The 27,255-nt window shown below is 32.0% G+C and overlaps 3 protein-coding genes across 4 annotated transcripts; 1 reads left to right on the top strand and 2 right to left on the bottom strand.

Moving 5' to 3' along the window:
* Positions 1–1,901: 1,901 nt before the first annotated feature.
* On the bottom strand, positions 1,902–3,470 carry LOC145595378 (protein BIG GRAIN 1-like B). The gene has a single exon (XM_081651777.1). It carries the CDS (start codon positions 3,330–3,332, stop codon positions 1,971–1,973), a length of 1,362 nt encoding a protein of 453 aa, XP_081507903.1. The 5' UTR covers positions 3,333–3,470; the 3' UTR covers positions 1,902–1,970.
* Positions 3,471–9,751: 6,281 nt separating this feature from the next.
* On the bottom strand, positions 9,752–16,392 carry LOC145595919 (omega-amidase, chloroplastic-like). 2 transcript variants are annotated; one of them, XR_014103037.1, is made up of 11 exons: positions 16,097–16,392; positions 15,855–15,971; positions 14,242–14,466; positions 14,075–14,168; positions 13,443–13,517; positions 12,995–13,073; positions 11,881–11,896; positions 11,167–11,247; positions 10,277–10,359; positions 10,055–10,176; positions 9,752–9,853 (listed from the first exon to the last, which is right to left on the bottom strand). XR_014103037.1 is itself a non-coding variant. In XM_081652350.1 (10 exons), exons 1-10 carry the CDS (start codon positions 16,349–16,351, stop codon positions 10,107–10,109), a joined length of 1,095 nt encoding a protein of 364 aa, XP_081508476.1. In that variant the 5' UTR covers positions 16,352–16,392; the 3' UTR covers positions 9,752–10,106. The 2 variants fall into 2 exon arrangements, 1 of the variants encoding a protein (XP_081508476.1); XM_081652350.1 differs by having other exon boundaries at positions 9,752–10,176.
* Positions 16,393–21,350: 4,958 nt separating this feature from the next.
* Positions 21,351–23,998, top strand: LOC145594956 (uncharacterized). Its single transcript, XM_081651304.1, has one exon. It carries the CDS (start codon positions 21,485–21,487, stop codon positions 23,189–23,191), a length of 1,707 nt encoding a protein of 568 aa, XP_081507430.1. The 5' UTR covers positions 21,351–21,484; the 3' UTR covers positions 23,192–23,998.
* The last annotated feature ends 3,257 nt before the right edge of the window (positions 23,999–27,255 follow it).

Raw genomic sequence — 27,255 nt, 5'->3', positions numbered from 1 at the left:
TATGGAGAGCTTTGATGATCATAGCATATATATTCATTGTATTGCCATTTTCAATTATTAATAATTCTAACGTAGTTAGCTCTTAGAAATAAGGAGAGAAAATAAGGAAATCCCTAACCCAAAGAACCATGTTGAATATGCATGATGGCTATGCAATAATACATTTTCTAATAAAATCTTCTATTAAAGATAGTGTAAAAGTAGAGTAGAATTCAATTAATCTTCAAAGTTAAATGGTGGAAAATTGTCGTACATAATATCATCTTTGGAAATGACATTGGTGAAGATAATAAAATCGATCATTTCCTTGCATTTGTTGAAGTGACAAGTGCTCAAGTTTTAGCTCTAAACGTTTGTAGTGCATGCCCCCTTAAATAGTTGGATGGTTAAGGATAGTCCCAAATTAAAGTTGAACACGAGAATGCAATTAGTCTTTATAATTAGGCAAGGAAACTCGATCTATACAGTATTTGGTGGGTATATAACTATATATTGATATGAAAGCTCACGAAAAATATATTTGCCAAACTAATTAATTAGCATGAGCCCTTTTTCTCCCTACATATTTTGTGAAGGTAAATGAAAAAAAAAAAAAAAAAAAAAAAAAATTCTAAGAATCAAAATGTATTCCTATTGTAGTTAGATTGTATGCATTTTTTTTGAAGGAAAGTTATTAGAGCGAGCATTTTATTCAATCAAATTCAGACCCATCAAAGCTATTAGGCTTTGTGAGAATGGGCCCAAACATACCAACTCCGAGTTAAATAGCGAGATTAATAATAACAATAACAATAACAATAATACAGTGATAATAATGTAACATTTAGGGTCTGTTCACATTTATTGAACTGAACTGAACTGATTGGAGCTAAACTGAACTGAACGGATTGAAGCTGTACTGAACTGAATTGAACTGAGCTGAAATGAATATTTTATGAGAGAGGAAAATTGGAAGCTGAACTGAACTGAAATGATTGGAGCTGAACTGAACTGAACGAAATTGAACTGAAATTAAGTAAATGTGAACATGCCCTTAATCTATATTTTGATTTTATACTATGTCGTCCGTTCTACTCACTTGCTTTATTTTCTATATGCCTATATTTTCCCATATTTTACAAAACAGAAGCATATTGTTGTGAAATAGTACGCACTTTCTTTAAAAAAAAAAAAAAAAAAGAAAAAAGAAAAAAGAAAAGAGCTACTATTATTATTTTGTCATGAGAGTTTCAATTCTCTATTTTTACCATTGGATTAATCTTTTACATGTAACATTAATATAGATATAATAGAATAGTTATAGAATTCGATAGCAGCCAGGAAAAATTTGGGAGAATGTTTTGACATATGCTCCATGTATTTTAACCACTAAACCTTTTATTTATTTATTATTTTCATTCATACTATCAGTCATCTAAAATATAACCCATACTTCATATGAATGATTTGTTAATTTAAAAATTATTAACCTATTAATTACTTATCGGTTTAAAATAATATATACAAATAGTATGCTACTTATATGTATTATCTAACATTTTTCTTTAAACTTGAGCATAGCAATAATACATCTAAACGAAGAGAATAATATTTGTGTCCAAGCATTGGAAACTATATTTCTTAATGATGGTAGAAAGCAAGAAATCATTCAAAGAAATGTGCAAATCATTTTAACATTTGACTTACACATAACTTAATTTACAATTTGCACTTTCATCACTAAAATGATGTCTTGTCATTCCCTTCAACAAATTAAAGTGTGATTAGGTCACATTTACAAGTACGTTAGCGAAATTTTTTCTACCATAAAAAAAAAAAAAAAAAAAAAAAAAAAAAAAAAAAAGGTTAACACAATGTCAAAAAAGATAAATAAACAAACTCCTATAAATGAATTATTTTTGTCTCTTTTTTTCACTAAAATAATTATTCCAAAAAAAAAAAAAAAAAAAAAAGAAACTACATAATTTTAATTAGTTATCAAATTGAGTAGTCTCATAAACAGGGAGTTCATTCCCAATTAATGAAAGATGATCTAACTCAAATAAATCTGAACTAGAACAACTAAACCCATCATCATCTTCTTCATCATCATGATGTTGATCATAATTTACGCCGCGATTAACTCCATAATTACCCTCATTAACCTTCTCTTTACTACACAAATCATGGGATTTACTCAATCTATTATCCCAATAACCACTTAATAAATCCAAAGCAACTTCTTCAAGTTTCTTTTGTTGTTGCAATTTATCACTTTCTTTTTCCAACCCATTAAATTTCCTTAATTCTTCATAACTTTTTGACAAAGATCTTCCAAATTTCGAGTTTAACAAACGATCTCCCTTTTCTTCTCGCAAAGATTTATACCCACAAGGTTGTGATTCATCGTCAACAATCACACTTACAGGACAAAATCTTACTGTTCGTTTAACCCCCTCGTCTTGTAGCTTCTTGTTCTTGGTCATACACGAACGCGAAAAAGATGAGGCCGAGGAGCAAGATGAATAAGAATACGAGTACGAACAAGTTTCATCTTTTGTGTTATCCTGTTTTGTTGTAACGATGTTGTTGTTGTTACTCTTTTTCCTAGAGTTTTTACCTTCTTTTGCGAATAATGAATTCATGAAATTGGTTAGTTTCAACCCTGGTGAAATCGGCTGCTTTAAATTCTTCAGATTTGAATAAAAATGAGCTGCTCTTGATCTTGCTGTACTCGTACACCTTGTTGAATCTTCATTATCGAGTTTGTCGTCGAGTTGTTTAAGATACTTGGACTCGATTGAGTGCGTCGTTTTGATTGGTTTCGGCCTTGGAGGAGCAAAGCAAGTAGCTCTAGGCTTATGCTTCGGAACTTGAAAATCAGAATACTCTGTTTCTGATGGAGAAGACGAAGTAGATGTAGTAGTAGTCGTCGTACTACTGAAAAACAAAGCATCTTGTAAGTCGAATTCTTCGAGTAGTGTAGTAGATGATGATGATCTAGAGCTTGATTTCTTCTCTACCCCTCGAGTAATGACTTTGTCATTTACTTTCTTCTCCATCCATTTCTCCACCAAACAAGCCCTTCTAAGACTCGACATTTTCTCATCTTCAAATGTTGTAGTTCGTGGTCTTGCTGTTGGTGATCCTCTAATTTTTGTACTCGTAGTTTCTTCTGGGTTGAGACCGTCTGATACAAGAATTTGCGACATTTTTGAGTGATGGGCTTTAGGGGGTTTATTGAATTTGTTTAAAAAAGAGGATGATAATGTTGGGGTATGGGGATCATCATATTCATGACCATACTTAGGCTTGGATTTGGATTTGGACTTGGATTTCTCCCAATTATACATTATTCCTTTTGGGAATACGTATGTAGTTTCATGTAATTTATTTCTTCTATTGTCGCTAAAAGAAACAAAAACAAAAACAAAGAGTAGGGAATTTAGAAAAAAGAAGACAAAAGGTGTTTATGATTTTTGTGGGTTAGAAATATGGTTTAAGTGAAGAAGAACAAAATTATAAGAGAGAGAATGAAAATAAAAATTGTGATGCTTTAAAAAAGAAGTGCATGCGCGTGCATGTTAAGGAGGGAGGAATTTAGTTCTTGTTAGTGCCAGTTTGTCATTGTAAAGTTAGAGGGAAGAAGTTGGGAAGAAAAAGAATCTTGCAAATTTGGAAGTAGCAAATAGAAGTACTGATAAATGGGTTTTTCTTTTTTTTGGAAAAAAATAGTAATTTTTTAAATTTTTTTAAATTTTTTTTGTAAAAATAAAAAATGATTAAAAAAAAATTGATGTGACGTGGTAAGATGAGACGCTTCTCCACCTTTGGTCAAGTTTGGAATTTGGGAGCTCCCCAACCTCTCCTGTTGATTGGAGGCAAAAGCCGTTGATTATGTTTGACAGAAAAATTTAGGAAATTTGACCAAAAGTATTGTCCATATGTAAAAGAAGAAAATTTTATGTACAAATAGTTGTAAAAGTTGTTAAATAATTATCATCACGAGGAGGGAATGAATTATTGTAAATGTTGAAAGATATTGTATACTCCGTATTATATAAAGTTACTCGTAATACTTTAAATTGAATTAGATATTGATTGAAATTTATCAAATATTCACTCGAAGTTATATTGGTTTATCAAAATAATTATAAAACCATAATTATTTGACATTAATAATTCATGGTCAATTCATTTGATGTGTCAATCTCTATTATTCAATTCAAATAATCCTCGAATGTATTATATTAACAAAAATGAATGTATTAATATAATTCACTAAACTAGCTATCTTCTACACACGATTCCTCACAAAGTCACAAATCATAAAACTTGAAAATGGAACAAAATGCTCAAAAGGATTGAGGAATAGTTCAATCATAACAAAGGATATTTTAAGTAAAATCACATGTTAATAACGAAGAACTGAGATAATGCGACAATTATTTGTACATACTAATTGGTTCTTAGTAGCAAATTTAATTTTGATATTGCTGCGTTGGCAAGCATGTAGCAATAGCGTTATCTACGGTTTAATACGTTGGTTCATAATTATATACAACAACGTACATGCATGTCTTTGTATTAGTGAAGCATTATTATTATGTGTAGTGTACGTTCTAGAGAGAATTTTTGTTTGTTTAATTAAGGGGAGAGGAATTTAAATAATTGGTTGTTCTAATGGAAAAGACAGAAAATGACAAGGAAGGCTCATAGTTAGTTGGTATTAATTAAACTTAATTAAAATGATATGATAAAAGAAGATCATTTGAGCTGGCATTTGCATTGACAATGTTTTACTAACTACCATTAACACACAATATACAATTAGCACTATGCCATAAATTAACAAAGTATTAAACAAAGGGAAATTGATCTTATAGGTATTTGAGGAATATATCACCTCATTAATATAAGTTATTTCTATTTGTCTTTTTAGTTTTATAAATATATAATGAGTGAACTAATGTAATTACTCGTTTAGATGACACTTGGCTTCTCAAAATTACCTAAGCTAGCTTGGATAGATATAGAATATAGATCACATATAGTAGGAGACTAGGAGGTAGGAATGTTTTCATAATCAATATAATTCTAGATAATTTTAAAAGAGGTTGTTAAATACCGGCTACACCGCAAATAAAATTTATCAAAATCATCAACCAAATCAATGAATGGACATTGGATAGATAAATAGCAATATCTTTTATTTTTAGCTATCATATGTTATATTTGAATGTGTACCTTTGATTTTATTTTAAGATTTAAATCTAGGCCATTTATTTTACCAATTTTGCCGATTACATGATTGTAGATGTGAAGGAGAGGAATATACGTAGTAACAGTTTGATGAATTTGTTGTTCCAAGTTTCTATTATATTTTTTAAGTGATAACATTTGTACGGAATAGTTGATAACTACATATATATAGCTTATTCACGGACATTCTCCTTCAACTAGCTAGATCGATGCAAACTCAGCTCCTTCTCTATCATTATTTAGACACACATGTATTTTAAGTCAAACTTTCATTAATTTGAATTATTTTGATTAGTATAAGTACCTAATATTGATGTGATTGAATGTTAATACTTGATACTAATACACATTTTATTAACTTCGAAAATTACTATTGCTTCACTACATATATTGGGAGAGAGTGTAGAATGTTATACAATAAAATACAAATTTAGACGTACACTTTTGCTACCAAGTGATATTAATTTGGACTTAAGGTGTATTCAATTCACTTATTTTCATTTATTTACACTTACCTTATTTGAATTTATCTAAACTTGTTTAAACTACCTTACTAACTTATTTTATTTTGGTGTGATTTGAACTTGTATAACATTGATCAACCTTAATCATAAACTTATTTTTGCTTAACTTATCTAATTTAAACTTATTATATATCATGAAATAAATGAAATTAAGGTGAACAGAACAAGTGCTTATTCATTCATTCATTATATGGTTTGAACATAAATATAAGTATGTAATAACTAATACTTGTATGAAGCAAGTAATAAGCATAAGGGGAAGAAATATGAGCCTATATCAAAATTCCATAATGTTGCCGAAATTAGGTAAAGATATAAGCCAAATCTTTTACTCTAATTGCTAACTTTTAAAAATGTGATTAATCTAGGGGGTATTAGAATTAACATATTGAAGAAAAGAAGAGAAAGTGATTTAAGCCAACTTTGCATCATTCAATATGGATCATAAAGTGTTGAGCATTATTTGAAGAACAAAAAAGGAGACACAGGAGCCATGTCTCTCTAGATACTATTGAAGAATTGACATATCATCATTCAAAAGCCAATGCTAACGGAAACAAAGAAATTTGGAATAATCAATCACTTATATATTTATGTATGCCCCAGAAATAGAGCAGGGACAATAATTTTTACCTTTTTAATCATGAAAAGTTATTAGTGAAAATTTTGTAAAAATGTTTACCTTGTTATTAACTAGTATGATATTCGAAGTTTCTTTAAAAAAATATCACGAAACTAAGGGCATGTTCTAAATGACTGAACTGAATTGAACTGAACCGAGCTGAGCTGAACTTAACTTAACTTAACTTAACTTAACTTATTGGAGTTGAACTGAAATGAACTGAACTGACTAAACTGACTAAACTGAATTTTTTATGAGAGAAGGAAATTAAAAACTGAACCAAACTAAACTTAAAATAATCTGAAGAGAACAGGCCTTAACTGGAAGTTAAACGCTTCCTCTTTCTGATTGTATATTCATATTTGACTAAATGCCATTCATAATTTTATTTCTTTTAGATATGCAGAGCGAGTATTTTGTAACGTTTTTATCATTTCACATCATTACAGAGCTGTGCCTAGTAATATTTTGTTTATCTGGGGGTATAATCGTCTTTTTAAGTAACAGTTGAGGAGTACATGCGTTTTTTCATGTACTACTTGAGGTGTACATGTGTAATTTCCTCACCAAACAGTAAAAGCAAGTTGTAAACAGTGATGGGACACCTCACCAAAAGTACTGAACAAATAACCACGCTTTTTCAATATATTTATAGAAATGCCACTAGATTAACAAAGTTTCGTTTATTTGGCTGATAAACTTGTATTTGCCATTTAAAAAATATTTTGTATGATTTAGAAAGTGAACTATCATACAAGTATATCTTAACAATGTCTAAATTAATTATTGTAGACAAGTTAAAAATAATTGAGAATGTATTGCACTTTTTCGCACTACCTAGCTATGTACTTTCTTTCACACATGATAAACTATAGTTTTAGTGATACGGTAGTATAAAATCAGATATGTAATGTTCATCATAGCTATGTAAGACAAATTAAGGTTCAACTTATACAAGCAAATCAAGCAATGTCCTATCTTAATTAATAGTTTTATACTATTTCTCACTGTTAAAATCCCATGGTCAAAGATATAAGGATTATCTAACATTTGGACTTCATTAACAAAATAACAAAATTGCTATGCCAATCCTTAATAAACTTTTTTTTTTTTTTTTTTTTTTTTTTTGACGAAAAACCTCAATAAACTAAACTCCCAACTAATAACTGAAAATGACATTGTATCTAGCCCCTTGGAAAAATTCAATGTATGAGTATGATCAAAGTATATACATGTGAATCATAATATATAATGTGTAGCTATTATTATTAGATGCTATCAAGAGTATGTACTTGTAAGTGATCTGATGACTACAATTTGATCTTGGTGACAAGAATGAATCAACTCGATCTCTTGTTTCTCTATCTTTAATTTAGATTACTCGTAAGACATGCGAAGTACTAGCTAGTTATCATTTTATCTAAACAAGGCTAGATTATGCTAACATTATGATTAATCTCTTTGTTAATCTTGCATATATTATAGCCCAAGCTACAAAATCTTCACCATTAAACAAGTCTCCAAGCTAATTGTCATAATTCATAGCTAAGCACTTTCTTTTAAAGTATATATATATATATATATATATATATATATATAATGCAGTTTCTTTTGACAAATGTTGCATCTACAACACAATCATTTCATAAGGCATATATTGCTAAACCCTAAGAACTAATAAATATAAATTTTTTGACCACATAACTAATAATGAGCTTGCTAATTTATTTATTTTATAGCTTAACTTGCATGCTTATTGAAGAGTAACTAAGTAGCATGTGAGAGTTTAGCGCTTATTAATGGCTAATTAAAACTCTATTGGAGAAAGTAGCTTTATTTTAATGATGTATACTTAGGTTTAAGTATTCCCAAAGTTTGGTATGTCTCAAATATGTTCCGATAACGACGGCTTCTCACTTTCACACTCCAGCTAAGATCATGGTGCTTGGTTTATGATAATGTTTTAATTGGCCTGCAAAAACTTGAAATCGGCACACTCTTTGGTTATAAAATTAATTGGCCATAAATTTTCTTTGTTATTAAGAACATAATTAGGGATGTCAACAAATCGGGCCTAAATGAGTCGAGTATTAGTTTGTTTGAGCTTAACTTGATAAGAAACCAGGGGTGAAGCCAAACTTGATTGAGAAGGAAGGACGGTCTTATAAAAATATAGGGCCATGAGGGGCACTTCAATAAGCGTAGGGTGAAGCACCACAAGTCCACAAGGACCATGGTCATCTTAGGCCCCAACTAACCATCGGTTATGTAAGAATCGTACACATGAGTTATAGCTTAAGACTTAAGTCGAGCTATACTAAGGTTTATTGTTTTCTAGTTCTACATTGGCAAGTGTATTGTTTAATTACCCATGCATAATTTCATACAAATTACATTAATATTGACAAATGTATCACTCAAATTATTACAAATATTTAAAAACGAAGAGATCATAAGGCAATATTACACGGTTCATGGTCACAAAGTGCACTCGCATATTAAAAGGACGGAGACACAAATATAGCGATCCCAAAGCAAAGGTGGAAGGCCATGAAGTAACTCAAAAGATGCAATAAATGGGCACATACATGTATGTATTCATTCCATAACAAAAGCTAACAAAAGCTAAAATTTATTCGTACTACATTGGGAGAAACACAAACATGCATATTTACAGATACAGTTAAAAAAAAAAAATAAAAAAAAAAAATAAAAATAAAAATAAAAATAAAAATAAAAATAAAAATAAAAATAAATAAACATAGGATATCATAGCTGAATTCATTCTTTTTCTTCTTTCACCCAAAAAAAAAGGGAAAAAAAAAGGAATCCGTATAATGTCATTATCTGAGGTTCTGACAAAATCACTTCTCATGTTGGATTTTTGTCGGGTCTTTTTTTGGCCCATTTTTGCACTTACACCCACCCACGTGCGTTGCGTTTCTTTTTTATTTTTTTAAAGAAAACTTTAATTTTATTTCAGATTCACGTGCTAACCAATGTTTATTAGTCAATTTCTGCTGCTTGTTGCAGTAATGGCACTTATCCCAATGGGCCTATTTTTCTAATATTTTATGGGCTTAATGGGCTTGTATACAGCCCTTACTCTAATTGGTTGGAAATTTGCCTAACTGTTTTTTTTTTAATGCTAATTGAAATTCCCTTTAAAAAATGTTTTTTTTCTTAATCCTAAATATTTTTGCAAAACTTGGGTCGTCCATTGATTTGTCATTACAAACCAAAAACATTTTGGATTTATCAAATTAGGAGAAATTCAATTTGAAGTACTAGTTCATATAATTCCAACTAGTATAGAGTAATTTACAATCTCTTACCCATATGATCATTATGTCAATACTCCGTCTTCATAATGTTTGGCTAGTACAATCTATAACAGACTGACACGACCATAATGTCAATACTCCGTCTTCATAATCTTGGCCTCGACTAGAGGTACACATTACTCCTGTGTGAAATACAAAAGTCTCCAGTCATACTCAACTAGTTTTCTCATGCAATTACTTTATTCTTATTTTGCCTAAGAAAATTTGTTCAACACTGCTATCCACTTCGCTTAAGCTCATCTCAACGTGGAAACTTTACAAGCAATACAGTTTATTCTAGTCTTTTTAAATCCACCAAGTTTGCTAATGAATGCAGTATTCACCTTCTCAAAGTTGTTTGTCATCTAATGTTCATATCCCAGCATGCCATAAAGATCACGATCTTTGTACATCCACCAACTGGTAAAGATCCCCTCGGCGTTGCTTCTCCAATGGAAGATTAGTCCTATTATTCAGAGAAAACAAATCACAAATGAAAAAAAGGAAGCAATTTGACATTTAAAAACTGCTAATGCTTTAATGTTCTATGGCCAACTTATATTCACCTTCGGAGTTCAATTGATGCGTAATCAATGTCAGCTATTATGGTCTCTTCACCGTGTTCTGTTGTGGCCAAGATTTCTCCAAACTGCAAATGACTTTTCAGTTAAGCAATAAAACATACAACATTACAAGAATCCACCACTTTCTAAGGTACTTCAGAAGAAGCTAAGTAGACCTCAGTTCTCATGGTGCCTATCTAAGGAAAGATCTGATCTCTCAGGATTCATTGAGAGAGAATGGTATAAATCTGCAAGCATTCATCCAAGAAATCTGCGATCCATTCATCCAAGAAATTCTCATGCCTATGGCTAAATGTAATGCGTATGATGTACACTCAGTTTCTTAAGAAACAGCATGTAAAGGAAGCAATCACAACCATGGTGAGGATTTAGATGATGCAGGGATTTGGGAAAAGAGTAACAATATCATAACTCGGCTCTTGAAGAAAGATGCATTACCTTTTGATAAATAATGTCCTATTTATTTGCTGAAAGAGTTGCAGTTCTAAACAAAGGCCATGTATAAGCAAAAAGTCTTTTAAGATTAGCTAAGTCACCAAATAGAGAAAGGTTGAGGCTGACACTCTTGGATGGCTTTACAGAGATCAATCGATCTCCCAATACAAAGGTGTATTATGTGAGTCCTATGCTATATCACACACTACTTAACATTGCCTAATCCACCCTCCACCCCCCAGGCTCTTTTTATGTGGAGAATTCCCATCATTTCATTGGGTTTTTTGTTCTTGTCTTTTGATTTTTGGTAATTTCTTGCCTAAATACAATGCTTCTGCAGTTCTGTGTACACCAGAGTATAAGAGAGAAAAATACAAGAACATCAAAGCTGAGATAATCAAGGTAAAGTACAGAACAAGTAGGATGCAATAACTCACAGGTCCAACAAGTGTAGAGTGACCCCAAGCAACATAACCAGCACCAGAATCACGTGCAGGAGAGCAAGTAGCTACATATAACTGGTATTTGCAAGTAGAAAACACATGTTAGCCAGCAGAAAGACGCCAATAATTCTACTAAGCTAGCATTAAAACATGCACTGGAAGCTTCCATTAGTATTATGCAACTCTGGAAACAGCACCAATTAGACCCAAAGTTCAGTATGTTCTTGACTGACACTTCACTTGAGAAAATTCATGCATTTAGTATTCTATAACATGTACGCCATAAGAATGATAGCACCTCCCGCACCTCCCTCTCTCTTTGGGCTGGGATAGGAAACTCATCCTTCAGAGCAACATTTCAGAAAGAAAAGACCGCTAAATCCAGTATCAACAAATATTTTTTGTTCAAAAATATCCTCCTGCCCTCCCATTATTACTTTATTTTAAATACAGAGTGTACGCTATAATGTTTAAGGCTTTAAGAAGTTGTAGATTCCTTTCCTACAGCACCTCTTGGCAGCATGTTCACAAAGGTTCTATTCATTACCATCAGGTCTAAGTGTCAAACTTCAGAGTTGACAAGGATTGTCTATAGAAAAAGGGAGAAGTAAAAAAAATCCATACACATTATGATGTCATGCAGCATATGAATACACATGTTACGCTCATGCATCAGCTTAAGCTGAAAATTTTAGGTACTGAAGTTACCTGATTATCAACAGCCCTGCAAAAAGAAAAGAGACAATGCAATCTTAGGGATTCATTGGAAAAACAATCAGTGAAGTTAAAAAACAACAATCATAAAACTCAAGCAATATACTTCCAGTCTGACATATAAGCTTGAATCATGTACTAGATCAAATAAATTCAAAGCAAAAACGAGCTTTATAGTGATTGATATCAACAAATCACAATATTGCTAAACTAAACAGCAAGATGAAAGTGCCTGAATAACATGTAGAAACAACACTCCAGCGTACTCTATAAAGCTATGTACAATGTTTAGTCAACAAGAAGTAGCATTGGTCCGTATGTATTATATATTTGGGTCTGTATGTGATGAATTTATAGTATTTAAGAAAACAAATGGCAAACAGATTCTCTTCATAACTAACTTATAGACCTAAAAGTACCTTGACTATATCATATAACAAGCTAAACATGTAACAGTGGATGTTTTAATGAGCCATCTTGTACCTAATAAACCAACTTTTTTTTTTTTAATTTTTTTTATTTATTTATTTATTTTTTTTTTGTGAGAAAAAAGACATAGCAGATCTGTTATAGTCCATTATCACAAAGAACATGTTCTTATGAGAGTTATGACTCAGAACAGAGCCACATACTTGCTGTCAAACTACTTAATTTTGTGAGAATAAAGACATAGCAAGGCTGTCAAACTACTTAATTCTGAGAGCAAAAGGCAACTATCAAAGAATCTTGGGAACATGAAAGTTTTCTACCCAACTATTCAATTTAACAACTGTTATCATTATTTAACAAGTATACACAGAATAATGAGACAAAAAGTTAGAAACTATACATCTTTTACACATTCTCCTTAGACTCCATGAAAAATATAGCTTGTATTTCTTTCGAAGCAGTTGTAAGTTCTGGAATCAAACAAGGGCAGAAACTAAAAAAATAGCAGCTCAGTTTACACATCTGTAATTCCACAATCTTAACAGTTTGAAAACAATGTTAGTGAGATACTTCATGAAAGCCATTTATTAACATCAGCCTAAACAAATAAAGCATTTGCAATGCATTTATTGGAAAAAGGAATAATTCAAATTGGGGAATCACAGTTGACGAACACTACCTTGCCCTCTGAAGCAATTCCCAGTGCAGCGGTCCAGTAGTCATGTTAAACGCTCCAGGATAGCACAGCAAATGAGCTCCTATTATGCAAAAAAAGTGAAGTGTGACCACAACTTTTCAACTAAGAACACAACATATCTAAGCCCAAATCAATTTAAATACTCCTCATAAGACAAACACTCCTGCGTTAGTATCCAGCATTGGGGAAAAAGCAAACTTTAATTCTTGTAAGTTCAGCAGTATCTGTACTAGCTAGCCATCAAGATACCAAGAGAAAGACTTAGAAAGACATCACAAGCAAGGTGTACATGAAAAATATCCTACAAAGTGTTTGCAAAGAGAACTAGAAGACGGTATCAAATAAGGGGATACAAGTCAATGTTGATGAAAATAAACACTGAAAATAGACTAGATGGGAGCTAATAGACAACTGTGGACGAATTAAATACCTCTTGCAGCATATAAAATTGCCAATTCCTGAAAGCGAATGTCATAACAGATGCCTATTCCAATACGTCCAACCTCTGGAAAATAAAAATGAGACATCATGTATCACTTAAAAAGTTTCCGCAAAACAGAAATCAGCAACGTGCAAACACTTCAATGACAAATATGACCATTATACTAGCATTGTTAATAGAAAACATCCAGCCAAACTCACTTTGAGTAAAAATAGCAGAATTGAATCTAATAAGTTCGATTATTGCTAAAATCAGATTCCCATAATGAAAATGCCAATAAAATACTTACAGATTTGAAATAAAACACAAGATATTTGATGAGTCAAATGTCTATAGCCTCCTTTACAAACAAAGTATATGCTTGTCATATACACTGGAATGTGTAAATTTCGTTTTTATATGTAAATTGTATTTCAAATGGACTTCAAATTAACCAGTGAGGCAGTGATCCTATTCTCTTTCTATTGCTTTCACAAGATTCTGGGAGGCATAGATTACAAAATTAAGCTTATCGTCATTAAATGAACTTTGAGCACCATATTAGCATATCCCACAAAAATAGAAAGTAAAAAATTACTACGTAAATAAATTATCCTTTGTAGACATGATTTACATCAAACCTGTATCCACAACTGTAGGAGTCTCTCCTGCTGTAAGAGTTTGTGATTCCTTGAAAGTGATCTTTCCAGGAATATCAATATCAAATAGGTGTATCTGTAATCAGAAAAATTATGTTCAGAAATACGGTCCATTCAAACAACAGAAGCAAGGGATGGGCGTGGCATACCTTCCTATGTTTAGCAATTAGCTTTCCATCAGTATCAAAAACGCAGCATGTATTATACAAACGATCCCCAACACGTTCTGGAATGGATCCCCCAACTATTGTGACCTTCAAGGCCCGAGAAACTTCAGAGAGCATTGCTGTCGAAGGAGATGCATTGCTACCAGCATCAATATCTTCAGCATATTCAGGGAAACTAGCATTTGAATATGGACTATTCCAAATCTCCTGAATTGATACAAATATCAATATCATCATGAAGTCTAATAGCCATTTCCCATCAAACACACACACACACACACACACACCTGACACACACACACACACGGGTTTATATCAAAGCATTCAACATTCCATCATGAATTTGTGATACTATATCTTCTAAAACAAATGAATGCTAAACCATGCATGAGGAATTCCTTTATTGTTTTCAAGTCTGCCCCAATCTAGGTCAGCTCATTCACCCTCCAGGTCACCTTTTGTGTGAATATACTCTTTGTTCCTAAAGCCATCATGCATAAGTCTACCATCATCTTGCATTCTTGCTATATCTTCTCCCTCTTTCATAACTTTCATTTGCCTACATTATTTGTGTTATTTTAATTTCTAAAATCTTTCTTTATGACCTTTGAGGCACAACATTGAGTATATTTTACCTAATTAAATACGAAGTATATAGAACTATGCAAATCACAAACGTCCTACTCCCTACCATCATATACAATTTCATACAAGAAAGTGACCACTAGCTTCAGTAGGACAACAAGACAATGAGTGATATCTTTATTTATGAAAAAATCAATTAAATTTGATGCCACAACTGTCTCCTAGGTCAGTAAATTACAGCAGAGATATCCACTTAAACAAGTAGCAGATAAATCCTCTAAAGAAAAAATTAATTCATTGGCCAAATTGAACCCAAAATCTCAACTTCACCCAAATTTCAGAATTTCCTCAACGTACTGCTATCTAAGCATTTCCAAAACGATAATCTGTACACCTTAAACTGAAAATCCTAAAGAAAAAGGTTACAGCACAGCCATAAGGATTTAGAATTTGATAGCATATACGAAGTAATTAATTAACCTGACAATCCAACTCCAAAAGGAATTTATCTCAGGACACCCACAACGTACACATCCTACGATCCTATTGCCTGAAATTCCACTCTCACCATCATGATTAAAAAAACCTCCCTAGATAACCGGGTTTCAACGTCGCCATAAGCAATACATCTTATGATCATATATACCTCCACTTACTCCCTGATTTCAGTTCAAATACTCGAAATTGATAATTTCCCAATTGTAGCCCAATTCAACCGGGAAAACTATCCAATGAATCTATTAGCAATTTCAACACCGTACTTGTTTTTATTTTATTTTATTTTATTTTTTACTTAAATTTCAACACTATACTGGCTGGACAAACAGCATAACACTATATAAACAAAACCAAATAAAGCAATAATTGCGTCCTCAAACCCAATTTATAATTCAAATAAACCATAATACAACAAGAATAAGGATTAATATAGACCAAGATATGGAATTGATCAAGCAAATTAACTATTGAAACCGACGAAAACCGGCAAATGCAACGATTAGCAAACTTACAGGCAACACAACAAGCTTGGCACCCTTTTGAGCAGCATCCTCAATAGCCTTCTTAGCATGAGCAATATTCCTCTCTTTATCTGCTGTTACAGAAAGCTGACAAAGCCCTATTTTATACTGCCCACCAAAAATTTCACAGGAATTAGTAAACCCCAGATACCAAAACAAAATACCCACTTCAAATTAACAACAATCAATCGAAAAAATGCCCCAAAATTTCTAAAAATAGAAAAAGGTATGACCTTGGTGATTGGAGGGGTGGGCAATTGAAGAGCAGGAGGAACCCTAGCTTGTTCAGGCTTGAAAGAGGAAGACATTGTTGTTGAAAAGCTTGAATTTCTGTGCTTTAATGGCGGCAGATTGCCGGCGATTGCTGTGTTGAAGAAGGATGAAAAAGAGGAATGAAGAGGAGTATTGATTGATTGAAATTTGGAGAGAAAAATTGAGTAGGAATTGAAAGGCGTAGTGTTGAATATTGTTCTTCCTGCTAATTTCATTTCATTTCATTTGGTAATTTTTGTTTGGTGATACCGAACTTAGACACTGGAAATTGGATACCCTCCTTATAAAATTGAAAAATTGGAATGGTTAATTGCCTCAAAAAAAAAAAAAAAAACAATAAAAAAAATTACTTTTAATCTGTTTTTGTTTAGCTTGCCTTAAAAATAAAATTACTTAAATTACCGTTAATGATACTCTCACATTCTTAGAAGGGTAGATATATAAAAGTTAGAAATTTAAAGTATGTATTGCGTGCACATAGATCTAGTAAATAGAATAAGTTTTGATGAATTCGAGCAAATAATTTCGAAATTTAAAGTATGCATTGCATATAGGTCTAGTAAATAGAATAAGCTTAGATGAATTCGAACAATTAATTTCGATATAGTAGTTGACTTTTGACACATAACTTGAGACCAATAAGTATTACAATACAAGTCTTACCACCTTAGCTAACCATATATTGTGTGAATTTATCCAACAAAATTATAATTAACTTGGATAAGATGATTTTTCCTTAATTGTACTATTTGTTACATATCATAGGATAACTTAACAACTTATATTAAATTTTGTTACAAATATTGAATATGATTCTCCTAATACAAATCTTTATTCAAAATATTACACTTTGAAGATAATTATCAATACATTAAGCAAAAATAATCAAACGTTAATTATAAACTAGCAACTCGGTGCATCGCTCGAGCCATACACTATTTTATAAATTAAAAGTATTTAGTATGCTACAATATATATGAGATTAAGATAGTGTTCGGATAAAGTTGACTAGAAATATGAACTTAAGTTAGATTTTGCATCAAGTGAATTAAATACTCTACATATATGACTTAAGCATCAACTACTTCAACTATATTAAAAATATCCATGATCATATTGCTCTTTTGATTCTAAACATTAAGAATCATAGTTATTTATTTTTATTATTGTTATTATTAATTTTTGACAAATTAAAATTCACTCAAATGAAATTAAGTACAAATCTAATAAAACATTAAAATGTAACTACTACCTTCGATTTTTTTAATTGCAACTTTAAAATATTTTATATCTCTCAAATAATACCCTAAAATTGCAAATAAAAAAGAAAAAATCGGAGGTAGTATTTACTGATATCGTCTTCATTTGGAAAAACGTATCACATATTTCAATTAGATTTAATATTTTTTATGAAATCTATCCGGTACCCTTTATTTCTTCGCATGTAAGAACGAGGGTAGTTTATTTAGTTTGTAAATTGGCGGTTTATTTACGAAGAGACGCATACATTTCAACAGAATTAACTACCATCTCCCGCCATTCCCTACAAATATCTTACTTCCTCCAATTTTTCTCTATTCATCATTCTCAACTACTTACATACTTCCATATTTGTGCATGCATTAAAATCCACTCACTACATTCGCATCTACTCTCACAAATTTACACCCCAAAAACAAACCATGGATCCTAGTAACCATGATCATAAGCCCATGGACGGTCCCGAGCACTCGAACACGTGGGCCCCGCCGATACCACCTATTGATGATGATAATCATTCCTTATGGAGTATGCTTGATTCTTGGGTGAATGACCCCGTACCGTTACAAGAAATGCCGTTAGTTCAAACTAATGATCATCATGAAAATGTTGGATTCGACGGCGGTAGTGAAGGGATGGATGTGAGTGTCCAAGGAATGCAACAAGAGGTTGGGACAGAGAATAATGCCCCTCAAGATCAACAACAAGATCAATTGGCATTGCAAGAAGTGTTGCCTATTGATCCTAACCATGTTAATCCTTGTGCTTCTTGTGTAGTGCTTAGAGGAATTATGTTTTCAAATGGTATTAATTTTTTTTATATTTCATTTTTACCAAGTATTATTGATTTTAATACTATAAAATGACAAAGTAATAAATTAAATATGGGACATTATATTTGTTTGTTAGTTTAATGTTTGATTTGTTTTTTTCATTGCTTAGGGTAAGCAAGACTTTTTATAATTATATTTCAATTCGTTTTTATTCTAGTGAAAATGATCGATTCTCTTTGGAATTTCATTTATTAGTTGCTTATAATTTTAGTTTTCATTTATGAATGTTGTAGATGTCGAATAATTTTACATGTATCCAAATAGGTGTCTATTGTAAGTTTGAGGATGACAATATTATTGAAGAAATGTACATTATTTTTTGAAAGTTATTGTAATACATTTTTTTTAAGTAATTGTTACAAATTGATGGTGTTGATCTTATGGAAAATTACAACTTTTCAGTCAATTGTTAATGAAATTAGTTTATACTCATTAGTACTTTAATTTATTTTCTGTAATTTTGCAATAAATTATGATTAGTTATTAGGTATGGTGGTGATTGAGATTCAGGTTTTTGATGAATATATGTTTAATTACTTTTTAATGCCCTATTTCTCATGTTATAATTGTTATCTTATTATTATTATTATTAATTAAACTATGTAACTTATTTTGTTACAAGGCACTCGTACCACCAGGCTTGAAATCCATGGGAATGTGGGTTTAATATATCATGCTTTTTACTGCTCCAATTACGGGGTACCACCTTCTGATGATCACATTGGAAATTATCAATTTATTGAGTAAGTTAACAATTTAATCTCGACTATATATGCATTATGTTAGTTACCCCTTTTTTTTTTGTTGTTGTTGGTGGTCTTGAGGATCGATTTATTTATTAATTTTTCGAAATTAATTTATATTCGTATACATGGTTTTGTGGTTAGATTTTAAACATACTCCCTATTATATCTCTAATAGTCCAATCCATCTCTCTTTTATTATGTTACGGAGTATTAATTTGTTTGGAGTATGACGCTAATTAGACTCGTGCCTTTTGATTCAGTTTTAGCAGGTTTACTTTTGAGGAGATAAGAGAGTATTTGAAAGGCTATATGATGTATCAGAGAGAAAATGGATACATATTGTTGCAAGAACCTATTTCATCGTTTTATGAAGCCTTAAGCGTCGGCTTTGATTGGCTAAATGTTGGAGGTTAGTGATTCGATTAATCATTTCTAAGTTCTAATTTGGGCTTAAATTAAATTTTGACTTTTAGTTTTCCACAATACATACATGTCGTTTACATCAATATATATTATCTTTCATTTATAATATGCAATTAATCTTATAGAATTTGATTTTGAAGATGATACAATATATATTTCGTATTTAGACAAATTTAATCATGTAGTATATTTGTTTTTTTAAATAGAGTAGTAACATTTGTTTTTACTTATATTAACGAGCTGCGAATATTTTTAATAATTAAAGTAACATTATTTAAAATAAAAATAAAAAAATAAAAAATAAACCAAAAACAGAGTGAGTATTATTAATATTTTGTGAAAATTCTTTAGTTGGCGGATCATTTGAAAGAGGAGAGTCTTCTAACCCTTCAGGAAGGGAGATGTATGACTCAGATGAGGAGAATCACCAATTGCCATTGCTCAGGACTGAGCTTTCAATCCAGGTTGCATTAATCCTCTTTTGCATTCTCCTTATTATTATTATTATTATTATTATTATTATTATTATTATTATTATTATAATACATTGTGTCATCTTTTTTACAAGTAATGTTTTTATTTTTTAATTGATTAATAATATAGCTTTATCTAATTTTTATTTGAATGTTGTTTTTTCTGGATATGCAAGGTAAACAGAGGGAACGAGTGAAGAATATGACACTTGAAGATTTTGCCAAATACTTTGATAGGACTATAAATGATGCAAGCTTGGAATTACACTTATGTGCCACTGTAATTAAAAAGAAACTTCGTTCTTTCGAGATTGATCGATGGCCTTATAGAAAGGTTAACCTCTTATCTTTTAGAGTTATCTTCAATTCGTGTATGTTCAATCACCACATGTAATGTTGTAACGTTTAGGTTTGAACTTATATCATTATCTGGTTTATATCGGTCTCAAAAAACATTAGAAGTTGAAAGTTACTTATGCATTCATTGATTATATATACATTTTCCTATATATTGCGTATCTTCTTCTTCTTCTTCTTTTATTTATTTTTTTTTTTTTTTTTTTTTTGATAATGTTAATTGATGCAATATTAATGTTAGTGATGTAGGTGAAAAGCATACAAGGAAGGCTTGCCAATTTGATAGAAAGAAAAGGGGGTGAATACAATAGATTAATAAGAATGGGCCCTGAACGAGTTGAGACTGAGATTCAAAAACTTCATCAACGAATATCTGATATACTTAGTGGGAGAATAAAGCCTTAGCATATATTACGTAGTGTAAATTGTGTAATTCTTCAAATTGTACATAAATGTTTAAATTGTGTAATTCTTCAGATTGTACATAAATGTTAATATTATTGATGCATTTGTTTTATTTTATGCGGAGTACATTATTTTTCTCAATAAGTAATCAATATAAAGTGTACCCACAAAATAGTCTTTTTTCCCTAAATAATTGTAAATATTATATTTAAGTTTTTTTTGTTGGATAGCTTATTTGCACGCCTTCTCTATATGCGTTAGATTTGATTGACTATATAAACTTGTCCATCGTACAAAATCTCACGGATTAGGAAATTGAGGATTAAGGCGGTTTAACTTATTATACGGAGTAATTAAAAAGCTTGTCAATGCCTCAATGGTGATCTCTTGAATCATTGAAGAGTTGAGATTATGAGGCGAATATCTTATTATTTATATTGTAAATTGGGCTAACATGTATAAGATCGGGTGATTATGCACGGCACAACTTTTATTGTGTCACTCGCACATTAGTGTATGTGCCCGTGCCTAGCAGAATCCCAACGCCCCACCGGGGGTGTCTAAGTGTGTGCGCCTCTCAAGTTATGTTGCGTCTTGAGTTGGGTCTTGGTAGTCCTTGTGCTGATCCTGCCCATGCCCACCCAGCCTCCCAGGCCTTTAACGAATGGTAAATTGGCTGTTTAGATATACAACTGCCAATCCGCCTTAATCAATTCACCAAAAATGCATGAACACCATTTTTTATTTTTTGAGCATTATTTTACAACATTGAAAGAAAAACCCAAATCTCATCTTCACAATTTCTTCCTCATTACCCCTAAAAATTATCTGCAATTCCGAAGCTTACAACAATGGCTTCCAAGACTCTAAGCAACCAATTTCTCTCCAGAAATTCCTCTTCTTCTTCATTGGTGACCGCCATAACCAAAACCCTTCAATCCTTAAAACCCAATTTCGTCTGTTTTTATCCTAAAAACGGTCCTCTTAACATCCCAGATCTTTCCCAATTTTCCCCCTATTTAAACCCTAATTTAGTCATCCAAGTAATCAACAATCAATCAAACCCTTATCATGCTTTCGTCTTCTTCGATTGGGCGACTCGCCCAAATCCAAACCCCACAAATTACCGTCACAAATTCTATTGTTATGTCGCAATGTTCGATCTTCTTCTCTCTCATCGTCTCTTTCCTGGTGCTACCCAGTTTCTGGAATCCCATAAAAAGCTCTGCGACTTCATGATTGCGAAGATGATCAGAGCTTATGGTGTTGAGGGCAATCTTCGAGGCGCCATTGATTGGTTTTATCGAGCTAAAATGGTGGAAAAGGATGGTAATTGTGTAAAATCATGTAATAATTTGTTGGGTGTTTTGGTTAAAGCTAATCGGATTAAAATGGCTGCCGCCATTTTTGATCAGGTTATTGCTGAGGGTGTGATTCAGGTTGATGTTATTACTTACACGACGATGATTCGAGGTTATTGTAGAATTGGAAGAATTGAGGATGCACGTAAGGTGTTCGATGAAATGCCTTGTAGACCGAATAATGTTGCTTTTGGGACTATGTTAAGTGGGTTTTGTAAGAAGGGTATGATGGTTGAGGCGAGACAAATTGTTGATAAGATGCTTATGAGTCAGGATTGTTTGCCGAATTTGGTTTCTTATACTACATTGATTGATGGGTATTGTAAGAAGGGTGAGATGGAGCGGGCGATTTCGTGTTTAGATGAGATGGTTAGGCAAGGTATCGAGCCAAATTTGATCACTTATAACGCGATTGTTAATGGGTTTTGTTTGCTTGGTAAGGTTGATGAGGCTAAGAAAATGATGACTAAGATGAGGTTGGATGGTGTAAAGGATGATGTTGTCACGCATACGAGTTTGCTTAAGGGGTTTTGTGTTGCTGGGAGAATAGATGAGGCTGTTAAACATTTGAAGGATATGAGTTCCTTAGGTGTAAAACCTGATGTTGTAGCATATGGGGTACTTGTGAATGAGTATTGTAAGCTGGGAAAAGCAAATGACGCGATTGCTCTATTGAGGGAGATGGTAGCAAGAGGTACTCGTCCAAGTGTTAGTAGTTTCAATGCTGTGTTACAAGTTCTTGTAAACAGAGGAGAACTCAAGGAAGCTGTACTTTTCTTGAAATGGATGCCTGAAATCGGTCTTGTTCCTAACTTCCTGTCGTATTATACTGTTATATCTAGTCTAAGTAAAACGGGGAGAAGTGTACAACTAGTTGGGGAACTTGTAGATTGTATGCTTCGAGATGGTCATCAGCTTGATCATAAGACATACAGTTGCTTAATAACTATGTACTGTAAGAATGGTGAATTGGAGAAAGCAGCTCAAATTCTTAGTGATGCTATGAGGGATGGAAATGTGATTAATCTTGACACTTTTGCTGTGTTTGTGGAGGGATACCTTTTAAAGGGAAATAGCTCTGAAGCTGAGCAAGTTGCCCTAGAGTTGATCAAAAGATCTCCGGCCAATGTGGCAGACGATTATCAAACAGTCCTAAACGAGCTGAAATGTAAATACTTAGATGCACCCAGTCTGTAGCATTGTTTTGGTCTCAAATTGACTCATGATCACTTTGCGCATGACTACATAGGCAAGGAGAGTAAGGAAGGTTCTGTCTGTTATTGTTCGACTATGCTATAACTGGATGGTTGAGAGATACTGATGCCCTTAGCAGATTTAGCTTGAATGGAATGCAGGGGGAGAGTAAATTTCTGTTCAAGACTACAGAGCGTACTAAAGGAAAGGCTGGGAGAAGAAAGTAGCAGTTGCGCGGATTAAGAATGTCTTTGTTGTTTCACTAATTCTCAATCATAATTTAACTAACATTATGCTCTGAAGCAGTAGAGTTGAGGATCTTGCTATCTAACATTTCATCATTTGTTCAGACTTCCTAATAGTTTTATACAGAGTATGTGTTACCAGTTACCCCTGCCAATTATTGTGAAATCGAGGTAGTACGCACTGATTATTAAATACGAAGTAATCTGTATTTGCAAATTTGCACCAGATACACTTACTGCTAAAAGTGTGCAGCAGACACTGGATAGAGTGGCATAATATGACTACGAACTGCATTTTTGTTTCGCCTATTGGCAATGAACGTTTTAGGAATTGTATTAACCAAAAATCTATTGGTAATAGACTAATGTGACAGATGCTGTAAAATTAGGAAGTTTATATAGGATTTCAGTGCATGTGATGGGCCATAAAGGATGTGAGTCAATTTATATGTTTCCTTCTGTTAGAAAGCATTTCTACTGCAATAAGCTGCAGTTTGGAAGCTCTCTCTTATGATCTTTCCTGTGTATTTGGCTATGGCAAACAGTCCATACGTCTTATGCTACTTTATCTGCTATTTAATATCAACTTCCTTGTAGTCTCCAAAAGAAGAAGGAAATTCCCATCTCTGTGTTTAATGCTTTCTAATTTACTAGTATATTGGAGGTAATTTTTCTAAACGTTCCAAATTAGTAAACTTTGGTACAAGAGATAGGAATAAGAGGGATACGAAGTTGGGCAAACATTTTTGCCCTATATTGACATTATTCATAAAGGCTCTACATCCTAGGTCCAAACTAGGGATGGCAATTTTATCCGAGTTCGATGCGAATCCGATCCGATCCGAAGGAAAGAGTCCGATCCAAATCCGTTTAAAATTAGTCCGAATCCGAATCCGATAAAATAGATCCGAATCCGAATAGGAGGCGGATCGGACTTGGACCCTACGCAAAGTCCGATGGAGTCCGATCCAAGTCCGAATCCGAGAGTATGAGCATATGCTTTATAACTTGGGACAATTGTTTGCTTGTGTTTGTATCAAAATTTTGTTATGTAACTAAGTACATAATTTAAATATGTTATGCTTATACTTTACTTGGTATGACAATACAAACAATTATAGGTATATGACATTACAAAAAAAAAATAAAAAAATAAAATATTCGGATCATTTCGGAGGTCTGTATAGACGGAGCGGATTCGGATCCGAAAAATACGAGTCGGATCGGATTCGGACTCGGATTTTTCGGATTCGGACTCGGATCCGAGTTCAAGGTCCGTTTACTAAACGGATCGGATTCGGATTTAGCTACATCCGACCCGAATCCGATCCGTTGCCATTCCTAATCCAAACCCTATATCTATTGAGCTATCTTACCCAATATTCTATTTTAAGTGCATATTTGGAGATGACATTGATATAAACATGTACTTAGAGATAAAACCTATAAGTAGCATATTCTTGAAGAGTGTCTTTTGGATCCATATCATTCTTAATTCCTTCCATCAAGCTCTATATACTCCAATAAAATGTACTACCTCCATTTCATATTAATTGTAAAATAAAGAAGGATAATTTTACTATTGTGAAACAAATCTATTAACTATTACTAAAACAAAAGATGTTAATGTCAACATTGCACACGTGTCGCTCTCTTAACTATGATTAGATGACATTGACGGATACTATATTATAATTTTGATGAAAATAAAAAATTTTAAAAATTACAAAATGTACGTAATTCTTATTTATATTCATGTATAATAGCCATTTATTTTTAAAAATCTAAAAATTAATAATAAGTTTTATATAAGCTGTGTATCGCACCCAACTACAATAGTTGGGTAGCCATTATATTTCAAAGCCATAAGCGGTGTATCGCATGGGTTCTAACCTAGTGTAGTAATATATTTTTCATATCACTCTTATTTCCTTCTATCCAGGTAAGCCAAAATAATCAGTTTTCTCTGATTTTATCCTCACTAATCACTGTAGGTATTACAAGTTTTCACCTAATATCTTTATTTTGCTTGTTATCATCTATCGCTGTTAACTCATTTGTCTAATTGTCTTGACTCTATTCTTGGTACAGAACAAGTGGTTTTGGCTCATTTGGGGAAGGGCTATTCTTGTGGACACATCCTGAAACCACTTCTTGTATAAGTGTAATTATAGGTTGTTTATATTGTAATTATTAATCAAATATTCGTTGATCTAGATATGGGACAATGCATTTAGCACAAAGTACATAAAAATCTTGTACTATAAATAATAAATTTACAGAATGATCAACTTTTTTTTTTAGTGTTAAACTTCCTAATCTTAGAGAAAACATTATCACATGATACATATTATATTTGTCTAATTATATATTTCATTTATTTTAATTAACTTTTCAAAAAAATTAAAATATTAATGGTAAAAAAAAAAAAAAAAAAAAGTAAATTAGCATCTAGCTCAATTGTATTGATTTTTTTTTCTTCCCACCTACAAAAAATCTCATAATTATCTAAAATTTAAAATTAAATACTTCGTATATTGCATTACACTTTTTAAAGGACTAAGGAATGGGTTGGGCCCATGGTTGTTCAATTGTACAGCATACTTTGTTTTTTCCGTCGACCACTTTGTAAATTGTAAATTGCAACTTGCATAATTATGGGATGTAAAACTATGGTAGATGTCATTCTTTAAAAATGACACCATAAAGTGTTGACATGACAAAATCTAATTGGCTTATATTTAGTATTTTTATTTTTATTTTGAATTATTTTCTATGTTCATAATGTATTAAAATTGTATTTATATCATGTATTTTTTTTAATACATGTATTATTTTATATCACATTTATTTTTAAAAAAAAAATCCCAATTTTTCAAAAAAAAAAAAAAAAAAAAAAAAAAAAAAAATTGAAATTGTTCATCATCAATGTTCGTTCTTCATTCATCTTCATTTATCCACCCATTCCCGAACATTCACTGTTAATGTATTCTCATCATTTTTCTTCATTCATCCACCCATTCCCAAACATTATTGTTAATGTATTCTCAATTCTTGCACCAAACACATACGAAATAGCTGGGCAGCGAACAACCAGATGATAATCACGGATTTTCTACCGGAGAAGAAGAACAATTGCCGGAAACCTTGAGCTGCTGCCGTGAATGCCGAAAAGCCGCCGGGTTGCTGATCGGAATATTGGAAAACCCAATAAAAATATGAATTAAGAATAAGATTTGAAAACCCAATAAAAATTCGATCTTTGGAGGATTTGTTCGTTGGTCGGAATTTCGGTTTGAGTTCCGTCAATTAAGATCACAAATGAAGAATTATGATGAACAATTAAGAACGATGATGAATATTTGATTATCTAAATTTTGATTGTATAATTTAATTTTCTGGATGATTTTAAAAATTAAAAATAAATTTTCAAATACTTGATTATGTATTCTTTACAAAAATACATGTATTTTCAATTATATATATATGTATAGTACATTTTGATTTATAAAAATAAAGGAAAAATTGACCAACCATAACATGCCACATCAGCATGTTATGGTGTCCTTCTTTGAAGAATGACACAGTAGAATAATCCATCGGTAGAAGTATAATATACAAGTATAAAAGTATTGTACTTTGTATCATACTTCGTACTCCGTACAATTAACAGTACCAATAATCATCAATTCAGTGTACTCCCTCATTTCAAATAGTTCATATTTCTTGATCATGTCATTGACCATTAATTTACAAATTACTACAAATAAAATCATTGGTTGGTAAATGTGGGAGTAAAAGTTATTTAGACGACGTGTTTCT

The sequence above is a fragment of the Chenopodium album genome, chromosome 19 (assembly GCF_948465745.1).
Source record: "Chenopodium album chromosome 19, dcCheAlbu1.1, whole genome shotgun sequence".
Classification (NCBI taxonomy): domain Eukaryota; kingdom Viridiplantae; phylum Streptophyta; class Magnoliopsida; order Caryophyllales; family Amaranthaceae; genus Chenopodium; species Chenopodium album.
The sequence above is the reverse complement of the archived record's forward strand: the minus strand, read 5'-3'. Positions and strand labels throughout refer to the sequence as shown.